Genomic DNA, 10,318 nt, shown 5'->3' with positions numbered 1-10,318 from the left:
CCAATAAGAGGAAAGAAGGGCAAAAGCATCCTTTTCCTGTAATTGGCCTGTAAGTCTATGGAAAATGGTCTTACACAGGGTCAACACCTACCCTCTCTGAAGCTCTTGTTTTTTGCCTTTATTAACGTACCTGGTGAACTATGACCCTGCTTATAGCCACTTGTTCCCGGGGATATCTCAAAGCTTGGAACATAGCCTTGACTTTCTATTTCCTTGCCATCACCTTCAGCAATGACTTCCCATCCTAAAAGGGGCAGTCAAGGAAAAAAGTAGAGAGAAAGGAGAAGACCCCACTGAAAGAGAAGAGGCTCTCTGCTGAAAGTACTATTTATTTTAATCCAACTTCAGGCCTTTCTATCTAGATTTCTAGTATGGAGAAGTACATTATATTGAATTACACAAATAGATCAATTTCTATTTCACGAATTCACTGTTCCTAGCTAGAAAGTAACATTTCCAAAAATCTTAACTTCTCTACATCAAAATTGGCACACAAACACCAGAAGCAAGGGCTTGTCAGCAAGTACATATGGGATGGAACAGACTACACAGAACATATTTAGTATAAAAGGATACGGACACTGACAGCTTCAGCATCTGAACACAGTAGTCTTTTCACTTCCTTTTCTGCATCAGGAGGTTCAGTGCACTGGACCAGAGTGGGGGTATTAGGAATATCAGTAATGTCATTTAGCACCCTGTGTTTTCCAGGAATGCCCTTTTCCTACATACAAATAAATTCACATAATTAGTCCTCTTTAAAATATTCATCCAAATTTCTACTTAAATAATGCTATTTATGAAGGAATCTTAATCTTAACCAGGATCTAGATTTTTGTATGGTAAGCTTATTTTTTCCCAATCAAATTACTTGAGACATTTAGTCTTTTCAACCTGCAGATTTATTTTAAAGACCTGTCTCAGAGATACAACCCCTAGGCCTCAATTTTCAATTACTTGCCCTGACCCACATTGGCAAAGAACTGTAATTCCTTATTTGTTATTTAGAAGTAATTTAGTTTAAGATTCAAATTCCAAGATTCCACTTTCCCACATCTTTATTATTTAGAGATTTTCCTATTAAAAGATGGATCTTAGCTACATGTTCTCCCTTAAACTCAGTCTCTACAGCAACTGATTCGTCATGCCACAAATAGAAATTAGAACTTTAAGGGGTGATAGCAATTGCAAACAACTGCTTGTGAAAAGTGAATCCTGACTGCCAAGAAATGGCTTTTTAAATAAATATCACAGAAAAAAAGCAGATTAGAATACACAGGGTCAACTGGCCAAATTGTATCTTTTCCTCTAGGAGTTATCAGACATTAAACAATTAATTCATTTTTCAGTGAATCAAAGTCATTGTACATGTGGGAGTGAGGGTTAGAGGTGAGAAAAAAGGCTTGAAAGTAACCTTTATGATTTCCTTCATTTGTTTGAAATTAACGAGCTATGAAATAAAACATACTAAGGGCAAACAATAAAGTTATATTATGACTGCTCTACCTCAGTAAAGCTGACTTCTTCGACTTGTTTTAAATCAGCCTGCTATAAAATAAAACATAATAAACAATGAAGTTATAGTACAATTGTCATACTTCATTAAGGCTTAAAGAGTTCTAAAACTATTCTTAACTTAGGTTTACATTTAGTAGACATTCAATGAATGCTGTTGACTCACAGTATAAAAGCCAAGGCAACCATGTTCATAGATTAAAAGACTAGTAATGATGTCAATTCTCCCCAAATTAATCTATATTTTGATACAATTCCTATCAAAATTCCAACAAAACTTTTCTATAGACATAGACAAACTTATTCTAAAATTTAATATGTAATATTTTTTAAATGTTCTTTAATTGATTTTAGAGACAGAAAAAGGGAGAAGGAGAAAGAGATAGAAACATGGGTGAGAGAGAAACATCGATTGCCTGCCTCCTGTACTCCCTCCACTGTGATCCAGAGGCAACCTGGATGTGTGCCCTGACCGGAATCAAACCGGCAACCTCTTGGTGCATCGGACGGCACTCAATCAACTGAGCCACACCGGCCGGGCTTATTCTAAAATTTATATGGAAATGTACAGGCTCTAATAGGTTAAAACAATCTTGACAAAGAAAAATAAAGTGAGAACAGTCTTCTTGGTTTCCTGTCATTATATAGCTGACACAGTGTTAGCAGTGGAAGGATCAATACATAGATTAATGAAACAGAACAAAGAATGAAGAAAAAGACACACAAATATACCCAACCAATTTTTGACAAAGGTACAAAAGAAATACAGTAGAGGAAGGATATCTTTTTAACAAATGGTACTGGAGCAATTGGACACGTAAAGGTAAAAAGAAATGAACTTTGAACGTTTTACAAAAATTAACTCAAAAATGAATTGCAGAATTAAATGTAAAATGTAAAACTTTTAGAAAAAAGATAAGGGAGAAAATCTTGAGGATCTGAACTGAGCAAGAAGTTCTTTGGCTTGACACAAAAAACAAGATCCTTAGTGAGAAAGATCAATAAATTGGACCTCATCAAACAAAAAACTTTTGCTCTTTGAAAGACCCTGTGAGGATGAAAAGACCAGCTACAGACTAGGAGAAAATACTGCAAACCAGATACCTGACAAAAACTAATATTTAAAACATAAAAAGAATTCTCAAAACTCAACAATTAAAAAAATCAGTTTAGAAAATGGGCAAAAGGCATGAACAGGCATTTCACTGCAGGGATATACAGATGGCAAACATGCACATGAGAGGGAAATGCAAATTAATACCACTACACATCTATCAGAATGGCTAAAATAAAAAATAGTGGCAACACCTAATGTTGGTTAGGGTATAGAGAAGTTAGATCACACATACATTGCTGGTGGGAATGTAAAATGGAACAGCAACTGTGGAAAACAGTCGGCAGTTTCTTATAAAATTAAACATGCAACTACCGGCACCTCTATGACCCAAAGGTTGTACTCCTGGTCAATTATCCCAAAGAAACAAATACTTATATTCACACAAAAACCTGCTCACAGCTTTATTTATAATAGTCAAACACTGTAAACAGCCCAGATGTTCTTCAATGGGTGAACAGTTAAACAAACTGGTACATTCATATGATAGAATTACTCAGCAATAGAAGGGAATGAACTATATTGATACATGCAACAACTTGCACAGATATTAAGGAAACTATGATGAGTGGAAAAAATCCAGTCTTAAATGTTATATATTGTAAGATTCCATTTATATGACATTCTCAAAATGACAAAATTATAGAGATGGAGAACATGTTAGTAATTGCCTGGGGTTAGAGACTAGGGGTGTAGCGTAGGTGGGAGGTGAGTGTGGCTATAAAAGGGCAAGATGAGGGATCCTTGTGGTGACAGAACTGTTTAGTACCTTGACTGTGTAGGTGGATACATGAACATACATATAGGATAAAACTGCATAGAACTAAACACACACACAGAGGAGTACAAGTAAAACTAGAGAAATCTGAATAAGATTGGCGAATTGTAATAATGTGAATTTCCTCTTTGTGATATTGTACTATAATTTTGAAAAAAGTTACAATTCGGAAAACTGGTTAAAGTGTACATGGTATCTCCCTTTTATTTCTTACAATTTCACTTGACTCTACAATTATTTCAAAATAAAAAAGTTTAATTAAAAAAATAAAGCGAAACCACAGTACTCCTGTACCTTGCCCAAGGTTCTAAAAGTCTGAGGTAAGGTTAGGAATATAACCACAATTCCCAATTCTCAGGTTCTGGATGAGTTCACTTTAAAACTAAATCTTGCAATTGAAAGTTAAAAGCATTAGCAGAAGTTTCAAATTTAAGACACAGTCAGGTCCCTAATGGACTAGCCTATAACCTCAAGGAGCAGGTTGGGTTTTGTTCATTATATATTCCCAATTTGCTAGCACACAGTGCCTGGCATTTAGCTCACACTCAATAAATGTTTATTGAACATACAAATGAATGAACAAATTAATTCCCAAATGGACTATCTTCCTTTCCCCCCACTCATAATCTTTTTCCAATTCACCCAGTAGACACAGAAATAGCATGCAACTAACCTTTTTTGTTGTTTTGCGGAACCTTCTCTTTCTGACATTCTTAAGTGGAGGAGTAACTAAAATAAATTCAACATGGTGAAATATATAATATTTATGGTAGTCACATATCTTCTGAATTTGATAAAGAGAAAGGTCATGTTATAAACTACTGGCTCATGACATGACTCATTCCTTTAAGAGTGTCTGGATGCCTAATGAACCAAATACCTGAGTGTGGTAAACGGGCCTCTGGTTCACAAGTAATTAGGATTCAGCAGATAAATGTAGTCAGCCAGAATGAGCAAAAGGGCTGGTGACTTACTGCCATGCTTCCAGACATATTTTTTCCGTCTCCCCCTTTCATTTTTCTTGATTCCTTTAAAATCAGTAGAGGTAACTGGTTCTTCCAAAGAAGAGCGAAGACGACCATCAGCAGTGCACACAAGCATCTACGTTTAACAAAAACAAAGAAGTTGACTATGGCCACAAATCTTGGATTAGTAATAAATCATGACCACCAGAAGTCCTAGAGGATAGAAGTAAGGACAATGTTACTTGGCATTTCCAGAAAACCAAGTATCACATACATTCATATTCATTCACTCTGTGTCTAGACAACCCTGTATGTGGACTCTGAGTGTGTGTGGGTTTTTTAGCTTGAGTGTTTAACCTTTCAGAAGGAATATGTCGAAAACAAATATATCCTAGCATTTTGATTTAGAAAGAAAACAAAAAATCAAGAGTAGAGATGATGAATAAGAACCAGCGTAAATCTCCACAGTTAAAAGCATACTGTTTAAGCAGAAAGTTCAGAAGAAAACCCCAGATGCTCATATATTTCAAATAATGAAAGTTACTATAAATGGCAAATAGGGGGCTCTAAAAGCTATTTCGATAAAATAAAGTAGTGAAAAGTTATGGATAAAACACCAAACCAGAACATGCCGTTGTATTCCTGTGTAATTGAGCTGGGAATTAAAAATGACAAGCAGCCATTCACCAAGTGGAAAGGAGCACTGAAAGAAATAGAAAAGGGCTCTGGCCAGGTAGCTCAGTTGGTTAGAGCATCATCCTGGTATGCGAAGGTTGCAGGTTCAATTTCTGGTCTGGGAACATACAAGAATCAACCCAGTGAATGCATGAATAAATATGTGGAACAACAAATTAATGTTTCTCTCTTTCTCTCTCTCTCAAATCAATAAATAAAAAGAGAAAAAGGAGGGAGAAAGGGATTCCTGGAAGGGTGTGAGAGCTAGAAGATTAAGAAAATTCATCAATACCTGGGAAATATCTGCCGTTTTATAAAACATTTTATTGTCGAGAGTCTTCAGGCTTCCAATAACGCAAGGCAAGTCAACCACCTTAGCAGTTAGTGAGACATCTTTCACCTCAACAGTTGCATGACGTCCATCAGCTGAAGAGAAGCAGGGAAGATTAAAGTTGATATATTCCCAATATACTCTCTTTTTTTTGTTGTTGTTAATATATCTTTATTGATTTCAGAGAGAGGAAAGGAGAGGGAGAGAGAGAGAGAGAAACATCAATGATGAGTCGTCATTGATTGGCTGCTTCCTGAACACCCCCGACTGGGGATCAAGCCAGCAACCTGGGCATGTGCCCTGACCGAGAATCAAACCCAGATCGCCTGGACCCTAGGTCGACGCTCAACCACTGAGCCATGCCCGGCAGGGCCCCAATGTACTCTTAAACTTCCTAGGGTTTGAATAAGGAAGACATGTGTGGAACAGACTAGTCTTTCAGTGAAATCTAGTATTTTTCATGGTGCTAGAATTGTACATGCATTTAGTAACTCCCCAGAGGAAAGAAGGCAGAGTCTATGGAATGCGTTTTTCCCCAGTTTATGTCACTTGATCAAAAGTAGCGAATTTTCTTAGTAATGGTTGTGAACTAAATGTGGAAAAGTAGTAAGTGTTTCATTCTCAACCTGAAAGGCAAACTCCATTCATTCAAACCCATTCATTTTGACACCATAAGAGCATTCAAAGTCATTATGCATGGGTGTTTTCAAAGGGTTGGGTGAGGGAAGGGTTGATCCTAGAATGGTGCGAATAAGTCTCAAGTTATAACCTCTAGTTAGCTTCACAAAGATAAAATTCTACACAATCGCCAAGTACTGAGAAAAAATATGTAGCCCTGGCCATGTGGCTCGGTTGGTTGGAGCATTGTCCGGTACACCAAAAGGTGGATTCGATTCCTGGTCAGGGCACATACAAGAGGAAACTGATTGATGTTTCTCTCTCACATCAATGTTTCTCTCTCGCTCTCTCTCCTCCCCCCTTCTTCTTTCTAAAATCAAACATATCCTCAAATGAGGTTTAAAATTTTTTTTAAATAAAAACTATGTATACTATAAATATATACATATATATCATATACTGAAAACTCTGAATCTTGCCCAGATGTCTCAAATATGGATGTCTTTTGAGGATTCAAGTTTAATCTTCTAATGGAAAGTGAAAAAAATGCAGAACCATGTTTGACACAATCTTTTTTGTGTAAATTAACTTTAAAAACAGAGAGATTATTTAAATGTTGGTAATTATGCATAACAGTTTTGTCTGTAAGGAAATACAGGGAGAAATAGTTAATATTAGTTATCTTTGGCATTGAGTTTGAGGCACTGTGAAGGAGAGTTTCACTCCTCCTTTTGAACTTTTTTGTTTTGTTTTATTTGAATTTTCTAGCCATAAACTTGTATTGCCCTTTTTTAAAAATGTCAATAGTGCTACTAGAGTAGTGGACTTATGGGCCATTTTTAATTTTCTCTGTATTTATATTCTTCTCTGTATTTATTTTATTTTTTCTTTAATATTGTTTTATTTTGTTCTACTTTCATATCTTTGTTTACACATGATTTCAGAAACTATTATTCTTTTTTAAAATTTATCTTTATTGTTTTTCCAGCCTTGACCCCTTCTTCCTCATCCCCACTCCTCCCACATAAAAGTTTTATTGGCTATATGCTTTGTCATGTAAAATTAGCTGAACAAAAGGACATTCTATAATTTAAAAAAAACAACAACTTATAGCTATAGTTGCAGCTCTAAAGGTGAATATATACCCAATTATTCTGTCCTTCTGTAAGATAAAATGAAGACTGGAAATGGCCAGCAATGTTTCCAGGGACCACTTAAAGGAATGTATTGAAAGGAGACCCTGAAAGCCATTTAGGAAGTTTAGCAAAGACCCAAAATAAACTGCAGACATTAATAGGAAATGTCGCCCGGCCGGTGTTGCTCAGTGGTTGAACATCTACCGATGAGCCAATAGGTCATCGGTTCGATTTCCAATCAGGACACATGCCTGGGTTGTGGGCTCCATCCCCAGTAGGAGGCTGCAGGGGAAGTGCAGGAGGCAGCCGATAGATGGATGGTTCTCATAGATATTTCTATCTCTCTGTCCCTCTCCCTTCCTCTCTTTGTAAAATCAATAAAAAACATATTAAAAATACTTTATAAAAATTTTAAAAATTAAAAACCGTCTGCAGCTTTCCATTTGCAATGGGTGATCCAACTAGAATTGAAGTTAAAGTGACAACTACAGTTTAAATGCATACAGATTTGCAGTGGGCATAGGTTCTGCTTCTCTATATTTAAAAACCTAATAAATGTTATTGAAAAGGGAGAAAAGTATGTCACCTTTGTAGACAAAGAACAAGTATATTAATTTGTCATAGTCAAAAATCCCAAAGCTTGTATGTAGAAGACAATCAGCAGTATGTAAATCCCACAGTTGACCCTCAAGTTCTTCCTTATACATACTTTGATAATTACCTCAAGTTGCAAAATATGAACTTCTTTTCCTCTTAAAAGAAGAGATGGGAGCGCCTGGCCGGCATGGCTCAGAGGTTGAGCATTGACCTATGATCCAGGAGACTGAGGTTTGATTCCAGGTCAAGGCACATGCCCAGGTTGTGGGCTCCATCCCCAGTGAGGGGGGTGCAGAAGGCAGTTGATCAAGGACTCTCTGTAATCATTAATGTTTCTATCTCTCTCTCCCTCTCCCTTCCTCTCTCTGAAATCAATAAAATATTTTTTTAAAAAGAAGAGATGGGAGTGATTTAAACCTCTCTTAGAGTCCATCAAGAGAGAGGCCAGATTCTATTTTTTGTCACATCCTTAGTATGGATTACAGTACCTGGCACAGAGCAATCCCTTAATAACTTACTGTTCAATGTATGATGAATGGATATTAATTACTTACAAGATAAGTCAATTTTTAGTTTATCCTTCATGGCAACACTTCCAGATTGTATCATTCCCCTGACAGCAGCAGCATGTTCCTAAAAAGGAGGTAAATTGACAAATCAAAAGGGTGAATTGTCTACTTGGCAGCTAATAGTACAGATATGTTAGAGAGAGTCTTTCTTAAATAAAATGTTAAACCTCCCAAATGTTAGGAACAATGGCATACTGTGCATTGTGCAAGACAATTTAGGATGAGGCTAGCTCTAATCTCACTGTTGTCTTTTAATAGCTACAGTTAATGCCTTCTCCCAGTTCTATATTCCTGCCTGTCACTGCTTCCCTTCAGTTATATTGCTAAGGAAAGGCTTAGCTGCAGTTTACTAAGTACATTAATTAACCCTAATTGGGGAAATAACTTTCTGAAGCCCATCCTTAATACAGCCTTCGTAGACTAAATAATATTTGAATACAGGTCTCAATGGAGGAAAAGAACCTAACACAATGTTGCGAGGAGCTTCAACAGCCTTGCATGGTGATGAATTTGCAGGACATAGTGCTGGTCCCTCTCATGGACCCATTTGAGGTGACAGAAAAGATTTTAGAAGAGTCTTATCTTGGCTGTCCAATGAGCAATCAGGCTGTTGATACTGAATCCATCGTCACAGCTGTTTGCCAGGAAATCAGTCCACACAATAGGTGGTGTGTACAGGACAAAATAAATGCTTCTAAAAGAGTACACACGAGGATAGGACTGCTTAATAGAACATAATCCTGGGAAATAAATGTTCTCAGTTTTTATAGCCCACCTTAAATAGAAATGCTACAGAATCCAAATAGAGCTAATACTTATGCATTGAAGATATTTGCTCTGAGATACAAGGGTTTCTTACCGGAGGCAGACGCAATATAAACTGGTTCTCAATTTCGTAAGGAGGTTCATGCTGGCTTTTATTCATCTCTGGTTTTTGAGTTCATGAAAACAAAAACAAAACCAACAGAAAGTCACCAAAAACTCTTCTTGCTCCCTCTGCTGATCACTTCTGGTAGTACTGGTTAAATTATACAAGATATTGCCCACGATCCTCACTGGAATGTTGTGTGTGTACAGTTCTGAAATACCTTCTTTGAAATCACTTAATTACTTTTAAAAGTCATTTATCTCCCCTACAATACTTGAATATTTTCAAAAATTAATCCAAATAGCATGATAACAAATAAAGTCAGAGCTATTATAAAAAATGATTTAGTCTTTTTAATGATATTCTTAGACTCTCAGGTAAAGGACTAAAATTTCACCAACACTGTGGGGATAGGTGAAGAGAACTGCATGCCTCCACAGGGAGAGTGCCAGCCAAAGTCCAAAATCAACCCCCAAACCACTGGCAGAAATGTTCTATGATGATTAGAAGGAAACAAGAGTTAAATTTTCAATATTTCATTCACCTTAATGGATTGGTAGGAATTAAACCTATGGGAAAGCAGGCAGCTTTTTATTACTCTAGAGCCAGCATAAATAGCTCAGAGCCACCCTTCAGAAAGTTTAGTTCTTAAGGCTAGGCTATCTATATGAGTACACCTAACTTCATGGAGTAGACGTTCCTGAACGGTGATATGAAAGAATGTAAAATCCAGTTTAATTTATTCATTGCTAACATTTACCGCATGCATTCTATGTGTAGGTACCACATTGAGTGTGTTAGGTCTATTATTTCCTATAAGCCTCACAACCACCACTTATTTGAAATACCCCTAAAAACTATTTAAAGGAATCCTAAGATGGGTCCCTTTATATTAAAAAAATACACCTTCCATAAAGTGAGTACAGTAATCCACTCCAAGTTAATCTTTATTTCTCATCTTATTTTCCATCTATTTGGGATAGATCTGAAGTGGTTTGCATTTTGAGTTTTAGGGCCCACACTTCTGAGGATATTTTTCTCAAAAGTGGAAAGAAAGTAATGTACATATATGAAACCTGACAAAATTTTCTTAGGTTCTAAGGACATTATACTATATACCAACTTATAAAATCTTATATCTTAAGTTAGATT

At 36.4% G+C, this 10,318-nt stretch overlaps 1 protein-coding gene across 1 annotated transcript in view; it reads right to left on the bottom strand.

Annotated features, from left to right (window-relative positions):
- The window catches only part of TAF7L (TATA-box binding protein associated factor 7 like), a 17,628-nt gene extending 8,394 nt beyond the window's left edge, over positions 1-9,234 (bottom strand). The window contains exons 1-8 of the mRNA XM_081125358.1: positions 9,158-9,234; positions 8,284-8,362; positions 5,340-5,473; positions 4,382-4,508; positions 4,081-4,136; positions 1,507-1,548; positions 577-724; positions 131-244 (exon numbers count right to left, since the gene is read on the bottom strand). Coding sequence (XP_080981484.1) covers positions 131-244; positions 577-724; positions 1,507-1,548; positions 4,081-4,136; positions 4,382-4,508; positions 5,340-5,473; positions 8,284-8,362; positions 9,158-9,223 — 766 coding nt within the window. The 5' untranslated portion in view covers positions 9,224-9,234. The remainder of the gene's footprint in view (positions 1-130; positions 245-576; positions 725-1,506; positions 1,549-4,080; positions 4,137-4,381; positions 4,509-5,339; positions 5,474-8,283; positions 8,363-9,157) is intronic.
- Between the last annotated feature and the right edge of the window lie 1,084 nt (positions 9,235-10,318).

Source organism: Miniopterus schreibersii (genome assembly GCF_964146895.1).
Source record: "Miniopterus schreibersii genome assembly, chromosome: X".
NCBI classification, from domain to species: Eukaryota; Metazoa; Chordata; class Mammalia; order Chiroptera; family Miniopteridae; genus Miniopterus; species Miniopterus schreibersii.
This window is presented reverse-complemented; position numbering and strand designations above follow the sequence as displayed.